At 49.1% G+C, this 21,508-nt stretch overlaps 1 protein-coding gene across 1 annotated transcript in view; it reads left to right on the forward strand.

Moving 5' to 3' along the window:
- DSCAML1 (DS cell adhesion molecule like 1) overlaps positions 1–21,508 on the forward strand; it is a 368,693-nt gene that overhangs the window by 321,053 nt on the left and 26,132 nt on the right. Inside the window, exons 15-19 of the mRNA XM_017883085.1 lie at positions 1,944–2,111; positions 3,789–3,859; positions 8,580–8,820; positions 12,221–12,367; positions 14,899–15,054. Of these exons, the coding sequence (XP_017738574.1) occupies positions 1,944–2,111; positions 3,789–3,859; positions 8,580–8,820; positions 12,221–12,367; positions 14,899–15,054 (783 nt within the window). The remainder of the gene's footprint in view (positions 1–1,943; positions 2,112–3,788; positions 3,860–8,579; positions 8,821–12,220; positions 12,368–14,898; positions 15,055–21,508) is intronic.

The following is a 21,508-nucleotide window of genomic DNA, read 5'->3' on the forward strand; positions in this document are numbered from 1 at the left end:
TAAACATGGGCACATCAGATGTGACTTACGAGCTGGCGCCAGCTCCCAGGATGCTACAGAGAGAAGGGAGCAACTGCCTCCACATGACTAGCCTGTTCTGTCCCAAACCCACAAGCCAGTGCCCACAGCAGGTAGGAGCCTGCATATTTGCAATTCCAGCTTAACCTGCCACAAAGTGACCCTCCTGTGGTTAGGGTGTTTTAAAATACAAAGAGTTTTTGAGCACCAACCGCCTGCCATTTTGTTTCTTTGGCTCATGAAACCAAAGAATTAAATGCAACACTACAGATGGGGAGCTGGGCCGGTGCCCTTCACCGATGCTAAGCCTGAGCAGCTATAAGTGGTGTTATGCAAACCATCAAGATCTCAACTAACCAGAAATTGGGGGCCTGGGACAGTGTCTTCTGGTGAACCAATTCTCCTGATTTATCAGGCGTTAGTTTGTTTAGTTTTGTTGTTGTTGTTGTTGTTGATTTTTGAGATGGAGTCTTGCTCTGTTGCCCAGGGTAGAGTATAGTGGCACGATCTCGGCTCACTGCAACTTCCGCCTCCCGGATTCAAGCAATTCTCCTGTCTCAGCCTCCTGAGTAGCTGGGACTACAGACACCCACCACCACGCCCAGCTAATTTTTGTATTTTTAGGAGAGACAGGGTTTCACCATATTGTCCCAGCTGGTCTCAAACTCCTGACCTCAAATGATCCACCCGCCTCGGCCTCCCAGAGTGCTGGGATTACAGGCGTCAGCCACTGCGCCCAGCCTATAAGGCATTAGTTTTAACCAAAAACTTTTTTTAGTCTTTCTAGAATGTGCTAGCCTCCTTTCCTGATTTAGAATTTAAACTGTGGTGAATACAACTTAATCTTTTCTATGGAGAATTTTTCATGATACTCTACTGTGGATTTAAAGGCGTAGAAAATTAGACGGGATAGTGACATCTGGACTTGCCCTGGAAACATTTTTTAGCCCTGCTATCAGCTTGTTTCCTTGTGCTTTGCCTTTTTCTCTTTTCAAAGTAAGGTGCAAAAACAGGTATTTGGTTAAGAATCCCGGGTGTGGAAGGTCCTAGCTGAGGCATTTTTAATTGCAACCCCTTCCATTTCCTCTGGAGACCCCAATAGGTGCGCAGCAAACATATATTGAACAAATGACTGGATTCCTCTGGAGATGCAGGGTGTTCATCGCCACAGATCGGTCTAGGCACTGTTTAGTCACGCCTGAATGGCATTTATCTGGTATTTTCTACCCCCTACAATTTTGCTAAACATCAGCCCTGAGACAGACTACCAGTCTCCCTGGATAAATCGTGAACGTTAATCTCTTTGGTGGCCTCTAACCCTAATGACTCAGAAACCATCCCCCTGTCGATGAAGGAAAGAGGGTAGGGTTTGGGCTGGGGACTCTGGTACTTGGCCTGTCCCCCTCCACCCCGATGTATAACACTCAAGTTCATCACCTCACAAGTGCACAAGGAAAAGAAATACAGAAACACATACAAAAGGAGGAGAAAGGGAGAGGAGACTTAGCCTCCTGCTTCACATGGCGGCCACTGGGTAAATGGGGGTGTCACCATTAGACCAGGTCACCGATGTGAGGAGAGACCCAGGAAGAAGGGCACTGGTCAGTCAGACCCTCAGGGATAGCAAGCAGATGGTGATCTTGGCAGGGACCTTGGGGAACGTCTCGTCTGATCTCTGCCTGAAGTTTGAGCTTACAGGGTGGCCAGTGGCAGAGGAGAGTCAGGCTACTCCCAAGCCGGAGCTGCATGGGACAGACCCCTTGCACCATCTGTGAAGTTGTTCAGGCCTTTGCCCTCTCTGCAGCCTGTGTGAGCTGGACCCCTCGGGGCATCCAACTTAAGACTGGGCTGTGCTGGAACTTCAGGCTGGGAATGGGTCCTGGAGTTTGCCTGGCTGTGCTTTGACATAGGTGCCTTCTCTCCAGATTCCTGGGACTTCAAGCAGTCCACACGCAACATCTCCCCCACCATCAACCAGGCCAACATCGTGGACTTGCACCCAGCATCCGTGTACAGCATCCGCATGTACTCCTTCAACAAGATTGGCCGCAGTGAACCGAGCAAGGAACTCACCATCAGCACCGAGGAGGCCGGTGAGCACCTCGCCCAGCCTGCCCTGCCCATGGCCTCAGGGATCAGGGACACCAGGGGCCTACAGTGATCCTGTTCATTGGCAATGAGTTTGCAGTTAGAAGGGATGGGGTGAGGAAAAGCATCCTAACAGATGTTTGTGTCCACCTCTGGATCATTGGAGGCTCTTCTGTTTGACCCTTTTCCAGGCTAGGTTCTAAATGCTGGGTTTGGGGGAGTTATCTGTGGTTCTGCCCCACTCCCCTGGCCCCAGCATCTGGAAGGATCTATCTGCAAAAGATGGGGTACTAGGGCCTGGATCATTTTCTATGACCCTCATCATAGAGTCTTCGTGAAAGTTTAAACAAGATTTCTCTTGCTATGTTTTCTTTTGTTATCATATAATACAAAATAATGCAGAGAAGGCCGGGGAACTGTGGCTTATGCCTGTAATTCCACCACTTTGGGAGGCCAAGGTGGTTGGATCACCTGAGGTCAGGAATATGAGACCAGCCTGGCCAACTTGGCAAAACCCTGTCTCTACTAAAAATACAAAAATTAGCCAGGCGTGGTGGCACATGCCTGTAGTTCCAGCTACTCAGGAGGCTGAGGCAGGAGACTCGCTTGAACCTGGGAAGCAGAGGTGCAGTGAGCCACGATCACACTACTACACTCCAGCCTGGGCAACAGAGCAAGACTCCATCTCAAAAAACAAAATGCAGAAAAATACACATAACATATATGTGCAGTTTTATAAACAAGCATAAGGTAAACAATGAGTAATTAGTATAACCAACACTCATTATCAATTAGCCAGCATGCCGGAAGTCCCCATGTACCCCTTTCTGGTCATAACACCACCCCTCCCCTTGAAGTAATCAGTATCCTGACTTTCATGATACTAATTTTCATGCTTTTCTTTTTTGTACTGTCACCACAGTGTATATGCAATAAAATGTATAATTTAGTTTTCCCTATTTTCCAGTAGAATGTATTCATGACATCATACTTCATATATTCTTCTGTATCTTGCTTGTTTTGATCAATATTACTTTTGCAAGCTTCATTCATATCATTAGCATAGCTATGCTTTTTCAGTGCTGTATAGTATTCCATTATATGACTATACCACAGTGGGTTTGTCCATTCTACTGTAGATGGACATTTAAGTTGTTTGTAGCTTGGAGCTATTACAAAAATGCTGCTATAAGCATTCTTGTATGCTAGTATACCGGTTCATGAGTTTCTCTAGGGGATATAAACAGTTGTAGAATTACAGAGTCATCAAACAGGGAAATACTTCTACCCTTAACAAAAAATGTTAGAATGTTTTCTAAAGTGTTGTACCAATTTTCTCTCCATGATCAGAGGATAAGAGTTCCTGCCACTGGACATTCTTGTATGAAGTAGACACTTCATACTCTTCAACTTTTAAAAACTTTTGCCATCCTACTACATGTACAGTAGTATCTTATTATCGTTGTTTGATATATTTTCAGCAAATTAGGGAGAATGAAGAGGAAATTAAAACCCTAGATACTTTCAGGGGAACTCAAACAAAAGTTCTCTGCTATCTGCATCTGTGCTTAGTCTTCTCCCCAGGAGCCCTCCTGCTCAGGAGAATGGGAGTGGGAACATAAAACCCCTTCCTCTTCCAGGTCTTGACTTGTAATGTTTCTCCTCCCCCCTACCCTGCTCAGCTCCTGATGGGCCCCCCATGGATGTTACCTTGCAGCCAGTGACTTCACAGAGCATCCAGGTGACCTGGAAGGTAAGTGTGTCTAAGGTATCTCCCCTGGAATGCCTCCTTGCCTCCTCTCGCCTCAATCCAGGACGGAAGCTCCCAGCAGGCTTGCTAGTCTCTAGTCTTATATGATGCTCATGCCTGTTTCGTCACTAAACCTAGTGAGATTTGAGGGGTGGAAGGAGAGGGAGGCAAGGGGCAGGTCCCCCCAGCCCAATAACCCCCACTTCCCTCTCCTCCCTGGTTCTCTGATGGGAGTCTCTGCCTGGGGTGGAATGAAAAACTTGCAGTGCCAAGGAGGGAAGATGGTTCCTCAGCCGTGCTGGCCCATCCTCCAAAGCCCACATGTTGTAATAAGGTTGGAAGTAGATTTGATTGTATGCCAAGTTCCTCCTCTCTAACATCAGGATGAAAGTAACTGCCCTCCCTACCTCTGAGGGTGGAGGAACTGTGGAGAAAAGAAACCAGTATGTGCTACAGCCATTTCTAAGGGCAAAGACCTGTAAAATATACAGGGGGTGACTGAAGCATCTGTCACTTAAAGAAAATCTTAGGGGAGATTCCACAGCTGGGCAGGGAAACAGAACAGAATGACCTTGAGCAGGACTCAGAAATGCTTCCCTGAGCAGCTTCTGGCCCTACCACCAAACCCCTCCAGGGGCACAGAAGGCCTGGCAATCCAGGGACTTCCTGTCTCACTGCATCCTCCAGTCTCCAAGTGCTTTCTCTTTACCAACTTATCTGACCCTCTCCTCATTCCTGGGGAGCAGCGAGAGAAGGCACTTTTATCCCCTTCCACCAGAGGAGGCCATGGAGACAAGAGGTGAGATGGTCTGCCTAGCAGAGACAGAGCTCGGACTGCAGCACAGTGTCTGCAGCCCCAGTCAGCCTTCCCTCCACAGCCACTGCACAGGGCTCTGGATCAGAGAGCATTCTCAGGGCTGTCTGTGTTCTTCCTGGAGCTTTCCCATCTTAACAGTGGGGCTTGGGGGCTGCCTGTCTTCATCAGGGACCAGTTATCCATGGTGACTTTCTGACTCTTCTCCTTATAGGAAAAGCCCAGGTGCTTGAGTCCTTCTTCTGGGCTCTTTAGAAAGGTAGACTTGAGAATGAGAGGGATTCAGAAGGACCTGGTGATATTTTTCCTAAGACCATATGCACACACACTCACACTCACACACATAGCAGCAGCCTGGTTCCTTCCCTCCCAGAGGCATGACCAAGAGGAAAGCGAGGTAGGGCTGGGCGGTTGGTCCTTCCTGGAGGCAGCCCACCTAGTGGATACCTGGAGCCAGGGTTCCTCTCCAGATTCAGATCTGGGTTCCAGGGCTCTCCTCAGAAATTGGGGTGAGGCCCGGCATCCAATCCCAAACTCTTGGCTGTGTCCTGGCTATGGACCTGTATCCTAGAAATACTCCAAGGCAGCCAGGAGGTGGGGGCAGGGATGAATAAATATGTAAAATACTGAAACGTTGGGCTACAAAGCTCTGACCCACAGGTCGATAAAAATTTAGAATCAGATTTATTTCTCCAAAGTCTCATAATGAAAAATAAAATTGATTAGAAAGTTAGAACTTCAGAATGAACCAGATGGTCAATAAATTTTGGACTGACTTCTCAGGGGATTTTTTTTTTAACATTGAGAAACAGATTAATGAAAAATAAAGATTCACTTGAAGATAAGTCACTTCATTTTAAGGCCCTTTCCACGAGATGGATCGCCCCTGCTTTATGACATAAATTTGCAATCAGCCCTATTGATTTCTTAATGCGTCAGAGAAATATTGTTAAGATTGATTTAAATCCTGACTGTGGCTGTTTGGAGAGGCAGGGGACAGAGAAAGAGAGATGGAGAAGGAGGGAAAAAAAGAGAGAGGAAGGAGGGAAGGAAGGATCTGTGAAGATTTGTATAAATATATGAATCTATCTGGATGGATGGATTGGGGTGCGCCTGTATGCCTGTCTGAGGCCTGTCAGTATATGTTGATGTGGCCACGTATGCAGGTATATATCATGGTATACATAGCTCTGGGCATGTAGGCAATCTGTGGCATAGTATAATGATGTTCAATGTGTGTCAGTATAGATATACCTACATGAAATGTGAGAATGGGTGTCGACCTGAAGAGGAAGGTCTCAGGCTCTTGAAGATACATTTATATCTATAAAGGATGTCTGTGTGTGTGTGTGTGTGTGTGTGTGCATAGACATACATGTGTAGATACAAGAAATGTAAAAATGTGTCCACTTGCAGACCAGCAAGCAGGACTGTCCAAGTGCAGAAACATTGAAGCAGCAACAAAGAATCAAGTCAATTAAACACACACACACAGACACACACCTATTTAGTGCGTTCAAAACAATTATGTTAAATTTAAAGCTTCATTTTATTGAGTTAACAGTGAGCTTTAAAATGCAGTTCATTCAAAACATTCATTGACTAGAAAAAAAAACAGTAGGGCTGTTTTACTAACTTAATTGTTTTTGATCTCACTATTTTTTAGTACAATAAAAGGTGGGCTTTTAAATTACCTTCATTGTCTTTAAAACCCTGATTCAAGCTGTTTTTAAATGCACTTGGGGTGGGTGTTCTGTCTCAATTTATAGATGGGCAGGCCCGGTCATTAAAGGAGCCGATTTCTATTCGTGGATCTAAATGTATCTGGTCGGGAGTGGGGGTGTAGATTAAGATGTTTGCTTTGATGGGTCTGGATACGTGTTCCTGGTTCTGGGTGTGAATGGATATATTGAGGTGTGCGTGTGTGCGCACGCACCTGGTTGGGTGTGTATCAGGGTTCGAGCCTGAGGTGAGGGTGTTTTCCAGCCCCAGACTGCTGCCAGTGGAGTTTCTCCATTCTCCTGGCTGACTGGGCTCAGTCTTCATTCCCACCAGCCCCCTTCTAACCTCCAAGTCCTTGCCATCTCTGTGCCTCCATCCAGGGTTCATTCGGGCCTCAGCCTTCACCATTCCCCAGTCCCTGACCGTGGTGTCTGGGGCAATGCAGTCTTAGCGTTCCCAGAGGGGCTGCGCCTAGGTGAAAGTCAGGGATCTTTTCTTCTTTAGTTTTAATGAAATACATATAACTTAAAATTTATCATTTGAACCAGGTTTAAGTGTGCAGTTCAGTGCACGTTCACAGTGTTATACAACCATCACCACTAGCACTTCCAGAACTTTTTCATCCTCTCAAACTGAAATTCTGTACCCATGAAACATGAGCTCCCCATGAAAGCTCTATTCCACCCCCCTTTTGTTGAGACAGAGTCTCGCTCTGTCGATCTTGGCTCACGGCAACCTCCGCCTCCCGGGTTCAAGCGATTCTCCTGCCTCAGCCTCCTGAGTAGCTGGAACTACAGGTATGTGCTACCAAACCCAGCTAATTGTATTTTTAGTAGAGATGGGGTTTCACCATGTTGGCCAGGCTGGTCTCCAACTCCTGACCTCAATTGATCCACCCACCTCAGCCTCCCAAAGTGCTGGGATTACAGGCATGAGCCACTGCTCCCAGCCTCTCTATTTTCTTCTCTCTGATTTTGACAGAAGTACCTCCTAAGTGGAATCGGACAGTAGTTTTTGTCCTTTTGGGTCTGGCCTATTTCTCTTAGTGCAGTGTCTTCAGGTTCATCCGTGTTGTGACAGACAGTAGTGCTCTCTCCCTTTCATGGCTGCATACTACCCCATTGTATTGCAATATCGTATTCTACGTCTCCACTCATCTCCTGGTGAACGCTTCGGTTGCTTCCACCTCTGGCTATTCTGAATAATGCTGCGTTGAACATGAGTGTACAAGTATCTCTCTGAAACCCTGTTTTCAATTATTTGGGGCATAAACCCTAGGAAAGGAATTGCTGGGTGGTATGGTAATTCTATGTTTAACTTTTTGAGGAACTGCCAAACTCTTTTCCATGGTAGCTGCGCCTCTTTCCATTCCCACCAGGAATGTACAGGGTTCCCCTTTCTCCACCCTCACTACCACTTATTTTCCATTATTGTTATAAGAGCCATCCTAATGGATGTGAAGTGGTATCTTGGGACTCTTTCTTTTTATTCAAACTAATTGCTCACCTCCGTCTCCATCTGATTACTTTTTGTCTGCTGTTCTATTTTCCCCAGGCCCCTGAACTCATGCCAAATGATATTCCTATTCATTCATTCATTCGTTCATTCGTTCAATATGTACTGAGGGCCGATAGTATGCTAGGCACCATTCTAGACAGAGAGAGTGCAATAGTAACAAAGCAGGCAACACTCCTCGTCCTCACGGTGCTTCCGTTCTAATGCAGGCAGACAGGCAAATTTCACTAATGCATAAGTGGAATTTATAGACTGTCAGATGATACTATGTGCTGTGGAGGAAAATAAACCAGGAAGAAAAATAAGGAGTGCCAGAGAGAGGCAGGGAGCTGTCTTACATAAGGAGCTAAGGAAGGCCTCATTCAGAAGAGGCATTTCAGCAAGGACGCGGCAGAGGGGAGGAGTGTTTCCCCTGAGATAGGGATGTGGCCAAAGAGGCCAGAGTGCTGGGGCGCAGGAAGCGAGGGGCACAGGATGGGATCTGAGAGGTAGTGGGAGGTCACAGGTCACACAGAGTGGTGTAGCCATTGTAAGAACTTTGGCTTTCATTCTGAGTGAGACAGGAGCTTTGAAGGGCTGGGGCAGAGGAGTGACATGATCTGACTTTGGTTTTAAGAGCATCATCTTAGAGTGTCCCATTTCTTTGTCCCCACCCCTTTCCCATGCTCACAGGCACCCAAGAAGGAGCTGCAGAACGGTGTCATCCGGGGCTACCAGATCGGCTACAGAGAGAATAGCCCCGGCAGCAACGGGCAGTACAGCATCGTGGAGATGAAGGCCACGGGGGACAGCGAGGTCTACACCCTGGACAACCTCAAGAAGTTTGCCCAGTATGGGGTGGTGGTCCAGGCCTTCAATCGGGCTGGCACGGGGCCCTCATCCAGCGAGATCAATGCCACCACTCTGGAGGACGGTGAGGGCCCAAGCAGAGGGGAGTGGGCACAGATCCCCGCCATGGGCAGAGCCAGGGCTGCCAGAGAGGGCTTGTGGGTCCCTCCATTTGCCCCTGGGCGCCATCTTGGTCCTGTGTTCCACACAGGCTCCCTGCATCCCAGCCATTTCCTCTTGTCCACTGGCTCCTTGAGGGATGCATGGCCCATTCAGCATATTGGGCCTCTCCTTCCTTTTGACTGATGCTCTACTCATTCGGTCTCTGTCGACCTGTTGGCCTGTCTGAGAATTTGCCTGTCCACCTGTCTCCCCATTCACACTTCCCCTCGGCCTGCCTCCTTCTTCCTGGCACCCTAACCCCTCTCTCTTCCCTCTACACCTGGGTCCTATTTCTCCTCTTTTACAACTTCCTGGAAAAAGGGCAGGAGCCAAATTGCCTTTGTGTTCTAGCCTGGAACCTGTCCACCATCTACCCGAGATGAAGCTGAGGAGTTAAGAAATCCTAACGTGTATGCAGCAGAGGATTTAGAGCCCAGCTTTTTAAGTCTTCATTCTTCGATGGCTGGAGAGAACCCCACACTCTGATTAGTACATCAAAGGGCCCTGTCTCTCCAGGTGGAGAGGGTTAGGAGGCAGCAGGAACATGCCCACTCTCCAAGCACAGAGAAGATGCCAGCTGGTACCTGAGCCTGCACCAGGTTGAGAAAAAGGACATGGCCCTTGATGCTCCCAGAGAAGGGGCCAGGCTGACCTCTGTCCCCTAAAGAGCAGAATAAAGAAGAAGCAGAACATTCTTCCAGTCTTCCTTCTTGATGCCCCAACCCAAAACTAGGGTCTGAGACTAAAGCCCCGCTGAGTCAGAGCCTGCCCACCCTGCCCCAACAGAGCAAAACCAATAGTCCAGAGGGCAGAATGCCACTTCCCCATTCCCAGCAGGAGACCAAGCATTTCACCACTAGAGAGTCACTCCTTTAGAGGAAGCAATGTCCTCTCGCTACCTCGCCCTCTGTGAAAACGCAGCACCCAGGGGATGGGGGACACATGAGGTCAGAAACACCTGAGAGTAGATACGCTCGTACCAATGGTTCCCAACGTGGCCACCAGTTGGCATTATCTGGGGAACTTTCAAAGTACTGATGCCAGGCTTCAACCCCAGAGATTCTCATTTCATGATTCTGGGGCAGAAGCTGGGCTTTCAGATGGGGCCGACTTCAATAGCCCCAGAGCACTGAGCACCTGAGAAGAAGGGAGAACTGAAAGAAGGAAAGAGGCACATGGCAGAGAAGTTCAGGGGGAGGGAGGAGAGCCGCACCGCAACCAAGCCCTCAGCCCATGGCCCTCGCTATCCCTCTCCATCCCTCCCACCCTGAGATGCTGGCCTTGGGCCTGGCTGGGTTGAGGAAGATCAACTTGTCTCCTCTTAGTGCCAGGAGTGTTCATTTGAGCAGTGGCCTAAGACGTGGTTCTCAGCCCTGAGCACAAAGCAGAACCTCCTGGAGGTCTGGGAAATGCAGGTTGCTGGGCTCCACTCCCCAGCCCTTCTGCTTCAACAGGTCTGAGGTGGGGGCCAAGAATGTTTATTTCTAAGCTGAGGGTCCAGCCTGGGTAATATAGTAAGACCCCATTTCTTAAAAAAAAAAAAAAAAGAAAGAAAAAAAGGACGCATTATGTCGAATAAGTTCGCAGGTAATGCTGCTTGTCCAGGGAGCACCTTTGGGAATCATAGCACCAAGAGTCGCACCATTATCTGTGCAGGCAGGCCAAGGCTCAAGGAGATTAACTCATCCAGAACCATCTATCTGGAAAATAACAGAGTCTGGATCAAAATCTCTGAATCCTATACCCTTCCTGCTTCACCTTGTGCCTCCCTTTTGCTTGGGAGCAAGGTTGGATGCAGGAACAAGCGAGGCAGATGCAGGAGACTTTAGGAAGGTGTGTCCAGGGAACAGCTGTCCCAAGCCGGGGCCAGCCTGCCCCACCTAACGCTAAGCTCCCATGCACCGCCAGGCCCACCTCTGGCCTCTGTCCAAACACCACCTCCCTTGCCTCGTGGAGGCCCCTGGAATTTCCAACAGGGAGAGATCAGCATGGGCTATGGAGTCATTTTCAAAACAAAGGGGGAGAGGGGAGAAGAAAGTTTCCAGCAGCATTTGCTCAGCAGTTTTTCATACTTAATTAAGGCCCTCGTTAGCCTGTCAGATCCTGATCGTTTCCTGGCAATATTAGCACTCCTCCTGGGGTAGTCAAGGGCCCCTGCTTTAGCAATAGTGTCTTTTCCATAATTATATTACCTTCATTTTGTTCGAACGGACGATCTGTATTAGTTTATTACACTGGGTCCCTAATTACATGGTGCTTATATTTTTACACCTAAGTAATATGAAACAATAATCATTCTCAAAGAGGATCGTTAGGATGATGTATTATCATTTAAATGCTCATAAAAATTAGAGTTGCCTCTTGTGGGGCAATGGGATCTAATTACCTTCCAGCCAGTCTGTGCCTCCTTTCTCCCACTCGGAGCAAAGCAGACTCTGTCTTGCGCTTTGTCCCTAGCCCTCGGATGCCAGCAGGAAGTGCCACCAGAGTTCCCCCGAGCTGATGTGGATCTCGGGGGATAGGGTTTCAGAGGCCTGTCGTCTCAGGAGGGGCAGGCTGCACAGCGCCCCAGGGTGAGCCTCAGCTTAGACTCAAAGGTGGCTCTCAGAGGGACAGCGTGACCGGCAGGAGAAACACCTAAGCTGGTCTCAGAGAGTGTTTTCCCATCATCCAGGCCTTTTAGTGTGTTCGAGTACAAGGGCATGAGCGAAGGTTTAATGGTCCCAGAGGTCCCGAGGTCCCGGTGGAAGCTCCTCTCCTGCACCAGGGTTAGCTGAAGTCCTTTTCCCTTCTTTGCCTTCCCTTCAGCTTGGAACAAGGACACAGGAGCCCCTAGAACCAGGCCTTGGCCCAGACCCCTGGTCAGATGACACAGAGGGGCGGGCAGCCATCAGATGAGATGATGCATTGCAGACACCTCCAGGGCTGGCTTGGTGGCCTTCCAGGTCTGTCACGTTCATCACAGCAGGATTTCCCTGGGCTGTAGTGGCCCGCTGGGGAATTCCTAGGGGCTCATGCCCAGAGTTCATCACCTTCTTCCCCAGGATTTAACCACAACCAGGAACGTGCTACCCGGAGAACAAGGAACCAAGTCTGTAAAGATTTCTGTCTGCCCCAATCTCCAGGAAAGGAAACTCGGTTCACTTCCTGGCCTCCCTGCCCCAACTCTCACTCTCAGGGCCCTCGAGTCAGGAGGTCCCTCCACTTGTCTAACTGGATGCTCCTCTGGTTGGACCATGGAATCCAGCCTGGGACATAATTGCTGTACTATCACTCACACCTACGACTGACTGGACCCTTGGTTCTCCCCCCACCCCCTGCAGTGCCCAGCCAGCCCCCTGAGAACGTCCGGGCCCTGTCCATCACTTCTGACGTGGCCGTCATCTCCTGGTCGGAGCCCCCGCGCAGCACCCTCAATGGTGTCCTCAAAGGCTATCGGGTCATCTTCTGGTCCCTCTACGTGGATGGGGGTGAGTCTGCTGGGATGATGGCTGGGCCTCAGGGGAGAGGCACAGGGTCAGTGGGGTCTGCTCCCAGGTGTAGTTAGAGCTAAGCACCCTCCCACGGCATGACAAGGGGAAGTGCAGCCCCCTCTTCTCCACACAGGGAGGCCACAAGGGGACGATAATGGCTATAGGGGCCAGGGGATAGTGAGGAAGGGGCTCGGGATTCACTTGTACACCTCCGTGTTCAACTGAGGTCAGAGGCAGGGGCAAGGGGGGTGGTGGTACACAGGGTGGCATCTCTGGTGCGGGGTGGGAAGGAGACGCCCAGGTACTCCCAGACAACAGTGTGTGTTTGGGGAAGTATTGGGGGCATGAAAGGGGCAGATCAGCTTTTGTAGTTTCACGTGTTGATATTAGGCCTTTATGGCTGTGTGAGTCAGATACCAGCGGGGAATAGTCGGTACATTCAAATGGGGCGATCAAAGAGTTTAATGAAGGGACTGAGGAGGGAGGTGGGCACCTGGGGTGAGCATCAGCAGGAAGCCGTCAGCACCTAAGGCCAAGGGGGAAAGGGAGGAAGCAGGGCTACCAGAACCCAGGGAGAGCCTCCCTTGGCCAAACCCAGCTGGAGCCAAGCATGCAGCAAGGCGTGTTTTCTGTGCAAACAAGCTGCCCAGGACCCAGAGAAGGGCAGAGAGGTGCACACAGTGGAGCTGGGGGGTAGGAATGGCAAATGGAGAGAAACCAGTAAGATGGCCCAAACTTCTGAATGTCTTCCTCGCCCTGGAATGTGCAAACAGGTTTGAATAGCATCCTACAGACACACCAAGCTCCCGCCACTGGTGTACACAGACCTTCATGCGACCTGGAGGCTTGTAGCTCACACAGGTCAGAGGACCAGCGTCCCAAATTATGGAAACATTCCACTGAAGGCCTTAGTCATCTCAATAGACCACAAAGGACTAAAATGAGTTTGCCCCCATTCTGGCTTCTGCCTCCCAGCCCCCTGGGCCCTCTCTTCTTTCCTGGAGGACCTTGGAATCCAGCTCACAGTCATTTGTCCAGCGCTACTACGGTCCCCTCTCCCATCCAGATTCTGCTCTGCCCAGACACTCTGTCGTAGGAAGCATCTTTCCCCACCACCACTTCCACTCTCTCCCACAAAAAGCAGAGGGCTCCAGCTCAGGTTGAGTTCCCTGAAGGTCTCCCCAATTCTTTTGCTGTGCAGTGCCAGGCCACGCTGCTCACAATGTGACCTCATTACATTCATATTCATGTGGAACCAGGTAAAGGGTGGTTCCCTGTTTTCCAGAACTCGCTTCCTCTTTTCCAAGCCTGTGGGCTTCTCCAGCGTAGCCCTTAAGGAATGTATTGGCCTCGGTAATCCCCAAAGACCAGCTGGACACTTGACCACTCTGCCCTCTTCCTGCCCTTTCTCTGGCTCCAGTCCTGGACAGGCCAGCCTGGTTTTTGACTCCAGGAGAGGAAGGCCCTGCTGCTCCGGCCTCTGGGGGTCCTCCTGCACTGACCTGGAGTCTTCTCACGCTGGGCACAGCCTTCTCATCCTCTGGATCCTGGCAGCACTGCTTTCCCTGGCCAGGCCCTCTTCCTTGGCCTTTTGCCTGCCCTGGACCATCCACGAGGTGCTGGGAGGGGGGTCTCCAGGAACTCATGTCTACAAGGCTGGTCCTCGGCCTATTACTGGACCTGTCTTTCTGAAAGCCCAGCAGTCCTAGTGGGAGGCTCCAGAGTCTGTCCCTTTTCCTCCTCTTACAACTCTGGCCCTCGTGGGACCGTCTCCCTAAGCTCCTCCTTAGAGTCTATGAGAAGGTCCTTGCAGGGCCGGGACGCTGGGTCCTCCCTAAGCCTCAGGAGTGTCCCAGCTCTTTGTGGCTGAGGCTATGGGCTCCACCAGCCTCACCCAGGCTTTCTGTGCAGGGAATGGCTGGGTGTCTCCAACGGTGGGGAGAAGGCAGATGGGTCACTCAGCCCCTTAACCCAACTGGGAGTCCACGGTGCTGGCCCAGGAGTAGTCAGAGGCAAGAGAGGCAGCCTTAGCCTGTCACACGTCATCCTCAGGTCGATAACTACCCAGGGCGGTCTGGCGGCCCAAGGCAGGCTGGGCAGCAGGAGGAGTGGCTGCTGAGCTGTGCCTCCTGGACGGGACCTCCTCTATCCAGGTCCAAGCCACTCCAGGCTCTCCCATGGGAAGGGAGTTGGGTAGTGGGAGGGAGAAGTGTTGCTTGGAGAGATGGAGAGAGAGAGGTGTTTTAAAGAGCATGTCAAGGTGAAATTGGTGCAAAGTCAACTGAGGCCGGGTCCAGGCCAGCATCTGCCGCTCGCCCTCACTGGGCCCTTAGAGAGACGTGGCCTAGGGGCAGTGGCCCACATCTGCTCCTGGGTACCTCAAGGTGAAAAACCCTCTAGTCCTCACCTCCATGGAGTTGAGAGCTGAGCCTGTGCAGTAGGTGTGAGCAGAGCCCAGGCAGCAGGGGTAGAAGCAGGGGCCACAGCCTGATGGAGCTGGGCCCTCAGAGTTTGCTGGTCTCTGGCAGAGTGGGGCGAGATGCAGAATATCACCACCACGCGGGAGCGGGTGGAGCTGCGGGGCATGGAGAAGTTCACCAACTACAGCGTCCAGGTGCTGGCCTACACCCAGGCTGGGGACGGCGTGCGCAGCAGCGTGCTCTACATCCAGACCAAGGAGGACGGTGAGTCCAGGCCTCTCCTCGGGACAGGCTGGTCCTGCTGCCCACTGCTCACCCCTAACCCCACCCCAGGAGGCAGGGTGAGAGCAGGGTACTGTCCTTTCTCCTGCCCTTTGAGCCATTGGAGGGTGGCCTTGAGGACTCTGGAGAAATGCTCTAGGATTCATGCATGAGCAGATAAGCAACGTGAACCTCCCTGCACCTCCCCCCGCCTCCCCACACACACCTGCTCTCTGAAGCATTGAATCAGAGGCCAGAGAAACCCTCTCCCCCACCCCAAGGGCATTCTGTCTGTGGCATCTGCTCCCCTGACGGGTTCAGCCTGCTTTCCTCTGGATACAGATGTTGGGGCTGGAGGGGAGCAGGAGCGTCGCTCAGCACATCCCAGGTTATGGACTTCATGGTCACCCCACAGAGGTGGGCTCTGGGCTCCTGCCTCCAGCCCTGCCACTTTCTTCCCCTCCCAGTCCCAGCTCTATCACTTAGTTGTTTCATAGGTGAGTGCTCTGGGCCGGGTGCCCTGTTACTAGAAGAGGTGTGACAAGCGACTGGCACACAGCAGGCACAGAAGCAGAAGACATCCTTGGCATGATGGCTTCCTCCCCACTCACCCTTAGATTTTGCAAGGGATATGGAGACCCAGAGCCTAGGTCCTACCCAAACAATTTGGCTGAAGGCACTGGAAGGGTTTAATGTGTTGAAAGGAGTGACTCAGGCTGGGAGTGGTGGTGGAGAAGCTGCCATTGTTGCCCAGTGCCTGGTGACTGGACCAGCTCCCAGCTCAGCTTAATCTCTCGGCTCTCCCTCCCTCTCCCCCTACAGCAGGCCCCATCTCCCCTTAAGCTGTGAGCAATTCAATATTTACCAACTTGCCTGCCCTACTTTTCCTATCATTAATCCTCCCATCAAGGCCTCCTGGGACAGCTCTGGGCAAAGCCACCTGCTCCAGTGTGGAGACTGAGCTGAGCTGGCATCTAGAGCCTGGTCCCATCTGAGCCCTCAGGGCCACATTCAGACACCTTTTGGCTTCCAGAAATGAGCCCCTGGGGCCCCCAGGCTTCTTCTTGCCCCCTAGTCTGATGCAAGGCCTACGCCATAAGCACCTCTACCTGTTTAACTGATCAAGGCAAGGCCCTATGAGGAACGCAGAGGTCTAGGAGCATCACCCTTCCCTGCAAGGAGCCTTCAGCCCTCTGCCCAGAGCCACACATGGTTATACACAGCAGGAGCCCGGGCCCAAAGAAGCACTGCCCCTCACCTTCGGAAGGCAGCACTGCAGCACGGAAAAGGCGCTGGTAAATACAGCAGAAGTACATGCCCCCAGCCTGGCATTCATGGGGAAGTCACTTAGCCTTCCTGAACCCCAGTTTCCTCATGATAAAATGGGGAGAGTGGTACCTCATCAAGTACTAGTACTACATCTAAAATGTCAAGTACTAGCAAACAGCAGTTGCTTTATGACTACCAAGGTGCTGGCAAGGAAATGATTGCTTCAGGCCAGATGCAGTGGCTCACACCTGTAATCCCAGCACTTTGGGAAGCCGATGGGGGGTGGATCACCTGAGGTCAGGAGTTCGAGACCAGCCTGGACAACATGGGGAAACTCTGTCTTTACTAAAAATACAAAAATTAGCCGAGTGTGGTGGTGGGCACCTGTAATCCCAGCTACTCGGGAGGCTGAGACACGAGAATCACTTGAACCTGGGAGGCGGAAGTTGCAGTGAGCCGACATCATAGCACTGCACTCCAGCCTGGGTGACAGAGCAAGATTCCATCTCAAAAAAGAAAAAAGAAAGAAAGAAAAGAAAGGAAGCAGCATCAGAGCCTCCAAGGGGAAGCCCAGGCCACAAAGAACCCAGTGTCGGATGAGGTCTCATCCAGAACAGCAGTCATAATATGACTTAACCTGCCCAAGAGCCCCAGGAGGGAGGCATTATTTCCATGTTATAGGGGAGAAAACTGAGGCCTCCAGAGTGAAAGCTACTTTCCAAATGCCACTCAACTAACCGGGAACAAATCCAGGCTTTCTTGTCTCCACATACTTTATCCTTTCCATCAAACTACTTGTGTCTGTTAGGAAGCTGTTTGTTGTGAAAGCCAGCGAAAACAGATTTCAGCCATAAGCACATTTATTATCACACATAGCAAGAAGTCCTGAGTAGGACAGCTCCAGGGTTGGTTAAGTCAGTGGTTCCCAGCCTTCTGTTCTGCCATCCTCTGAATATCAGCTGCCCCTGCTAGGATTTCAAGATGGCTGCAGCCCTAGGGATCACACCAGACAAGACAGAGTTCAGACTAAGAAGAGGGAGTCTCTTCCTGTGGGCATGCCTCTCTTGGGAGTCAAAGTAACTTTCCCAGAAACCCCCTCAACAGACTTATCCTCATTTCCCATTGGCCAGAGTGGGACCACATGCCTCTTGCTAAGCCAGTCACCAAACAGCAAATTGAATTATCATGGCCAATTTACCCCAAGCACAACACACCCTCTAGTGTAGGTAGCAGAGACAGCTGTCTCTGAAGTGTGGAGGAACATAGGTACCTAAGCAAAAGTGAGGTTCTATTTGCAAGGACCAGGAAGGAACAGCAGAGGGTAGCAGTCAACTCTGCCTGTCTTCCACAGACACCCCACCTCCACCAGGCTCTCCCGTTCATAGGTGGAAGTTATTACAGTTATTGCTCAGTCGGCATGGAAAGCAGACAGGTCTGTGGTCCAATGCCAGCCCTGGTGTGGGAGCTTGTGCAAATATCCTCATCTGAAGACACCATGACCCCACCCTCAGGATTTTTAATTTTCTAAAGGAAAACAATATCAGCAAATTTAGAAAAAAGCAAAAGAAATTTAAAAGAACAAAATGCAAACATAAATTCAGGTTTATTTACTGAGTCCAGATCTCTTAGTCCGAGCATGATTTCAGGCTGGCTTGGCTGGACCCAGTTAATGAGCTCCAGTGCTGACTCCTCAGCCTCCCTCTGTGAATACCAAACCTAGCAATATGACCTCCAAGTGCAAAGTTGACTTGGATTTTAGACCACTTTAAAGACCTTTAACTGAGGCATGACTAGACCCACGTTTTAGGAAGGTAGTTCTTGTTGATGGCAGGCAAAGGGTGAGTAATAAGGACTAGTGTCAGAGAGACCGGTTAGAACCTGTCGAGGTAGAGACGAGGAAATTATGTACTAGGGCAGCAGCACTGAGGATGAACGGCAGTGACAAGTTTAGAGAAACATATCAGAGGAGTTCTACCTCCAGCAAGGGTGGATTGGGTAACTTAAACTCACTCTTCTTCTTGCTGAAGACAGCTAGGAAATATGGACAAACTACTTTTCAGAATACCTGTTGAAGGCATCAGAAAGCTAGCAGGAGAGTGAAGAATCATTAGGCCGGGATCCAGGGGAAAACAGAGGCCCCAGAGGTGAGCCTGACATTTGGAGCAGCTCCTTCCCTAAGGGACATGTGCTGAATCTGGAGGCAGTGGCCAAGGAGCTGAACAGCACTAGAAAGACATGAACTGGAAGTCAAGGCCTGCCAGGATGTGGGGGTCTGTCTGGTGAATCCCCCTCACTTAGAGTTGAGACCATGAAGGGTGGCACTCTAAGGATAAAAGTGGACCAAAAGCAGACAGTTCACCTTCAAATCATCCCAATACTGGAAGTTGAATTGAAGTTACCCCAGAATGCTAGTGCCCAGATTGCAGGTGGCCTATCAGGAGCAAACATGAATCCTCTCTTTAGGAAGATAACATCAGCAGATGCCACAAATTATTTCTACAAACTATTTTGCAAATGCTGTGTCTGGCACACAGTAAAAAATAATGGACAGGAACAAAAACATGAACAAAAAAAAAAAAACATGAACAAAAGCCAGCAGGGAAAAAAAGATAAGAGCAACAGACCCGCAAAGGTTTCAAACTTGGGTCTTATCAAACATGAACTTTAAGATAATTATGTTTGACAAGATTGAAAACTTCAGAGAATTGGAAACTATCAAATGGAAAATCTAGGGGAAAAGACCCTAATACTTGAAATTAACTCAGTTGATGAGTTTAATAACACATTAAACATAGTTGAAGATATAACTTGTGAATTGGAATACAGGCAGAAGAAAATATCCAGATGTAGCACAGAAAGACAAATAGATGGAAAATTAAAACAGCAGGTAAGAAACATTGAACTTCAGTGTGTATACAGATCACTTGGGGATCATGTTAAAATTCAGATCCTGATTTGGCAGGTCTCAGGTGGAACCTCAGATTTGGAATTTCTAATATGCTCCCAGGTGATGCTGGTAATTATCCACAGACCACATTCCAAGTATCAAGGACACAGAGGATGCAGTAAGAAGAAATCCCAAAGAAGAAGAGACAGAGAATGAAGTGGAAGATAAAATGTCTGAAAATGTTTCAAAACTGATGAAAGATATCAAGCCACAAATTCAAGAAGCTTTACAAACTCTATTGTCACACATTAAAGAAATCCGCACTTGGGGAGGCTGAGGTGGGTGAATCACGAAGTCAGGAGTTCAAGACCAGCCTGGCCAAGATGGCGAAACCCTGTCTCTACTAAAAATACAAAAAATTAGCTGGGTGTGGTGGCAGGTGCCTGTAATCCTAGCTAGTCGGGAGGCTGAGGCAGAGAATTGCTTGAACCCGGGAGGCAGAGGTTGCAGTGAGCCGAGATTGTGCCACTACACTCCAGCCTGGGTGACAGAGGGAGACTCCATCTCAAAAAGTAAATAAATAAATAAAATAAATCCACACCTAAGCATATCATATGAAAGCTGATAAAGAAAACAAATCTTAAAAGCAACCAGAGGAGAAAAAACTGATCACTCCAAAGAATGAGCAATAAGATTTTGGCTAACTTGTCAGAGACAATGGAAACCAGAAAAAAAGACAATGATTTGTTTGTATATATATAAAATATATAAGGGAAACAGTTACCAACCTATGATATTATACCTAACAAAACTATTCTTCATGAAGATGAAATAAAGACATTTTCAGACAAATAAAAACTGAGAGAATGTACCACCAACATACCTATACCTGCCCTAGAGAAATATCAGAGGATGTTCTTTTTTTTTTTTTTGAGACGGAGTCCGGCTCTGTCGCCCAGGCTGGAGTGCGGTGGCCGGATCTCAGCTCACTGCAAGCTCTGCCTCCCGGGTTTACGCCATTCTCCTGCCTCAGCCTCCCCAGTAGCTGGGACTACAGGCGCCCGCCACCTCGCCCAGCCAGTTTTTTGTATTTTTTTTTTAGTAGAGACGGGGTTTCACCGTGTTAGCCAGGATGGTCTCGATCTCCTGACCTCATGATCCACCCACCTCGGCCTCCCACAGTGCTGGGATTACAGGCTTGAGCCACCGCGCCCGGCCGATATTCTTTAACTAGAAGGAAAATGATCATAGAAGGAAGCTCAGTGATGCAGCAAGTAAAGGCAGAGCAATTAAATGGTGAATGTATGGGTAAATCTAAATTAATATTGGCAGCATAAAACAGCAATGATGATGATGATGTATAATATAGAATTAAAATAAACAACAATGGGGTTGGACATGGTGGCTCATGCCTGAAATCCCAGCATTTTGGGAGGCCGAGGTGGGTGGATCACTTGAGGTCAAGAGTTCGAGACCAGCCTGGCCAACATGGTGAAACCCTGTCTCTACTAAAAATACAAAAAGTAACCTGGCGTCGTGGTGGGCACTCATAGTCCCAGTTACTTAGGAGGCTGAGGCAGGAGAATTGCTGGAACCTGGGAGGCAGAGGTTGTAGTGAATGAGCCGAGACCACATCACTACACTTCAGCCTGGGCAACAGAGTGAGAGTCTGTATCAAAAAAATAAAAATGAAGTGAAATAAAATACACAACAATGGCAAGGTTGGGACAGGGTAAATGGAAGCTCTAAGGTCATTGCATTGTCTAAGAAGAAAAGTGCCCATTGATATTAGACTTTGGTAAACTAAAAATTCATGTTGTAATCTATTGTAGAACCACTAAAAGTAGTGAAAGACTGTGTAATAGTCAAGCTAATAGACGGAGGAAAATAGAATATTTTTCATTTGACTTAATTAAAAGAAGCCACAAAAGAAAAGAAAAAGAAAAAATGAAGATAGGATAGATGAGACAAATAGAAAGTATTTAGTAAGATAGTATATTTAAACCCAAATATAACAGTAATTGCATTAAAGATAAATTAACTAAATCCTCCAACTAAAAGATAAAGACTGTCAGTCAGGATGGTAGGTGAAAACCAATGCCCAAATATGTGCTGTTTACAGGAGATGTATAAAACATAAGGGTATACCAGCCATCCCACTACTGGGTATATACCCAAAGGAATTATAAATCAATGCTGCTATAAAGACCACATGCACACGTATGTTATTGCGGCACTATTCACAATAGCAAAGACTTGGAATCAACCCAAAATGTCATCTGTGACAGACTGGGATTAAGA

Source organism: Rhinopithecus bieti, unplaced genomic scaffold (genome assembly GCF_001698545.2).
Source record: "Rhinopithecus bieti isolate Rb0 unplaced genomic scaffold, ASM169854v2 scaffold_11964, whole genome shotgun sequence".
NCBI lineage: Eukaryota > Metazoa > Chordata > Mammalia > Primates > Cercopithecidae > Rhinopithecus > Rhinopithecus bieti.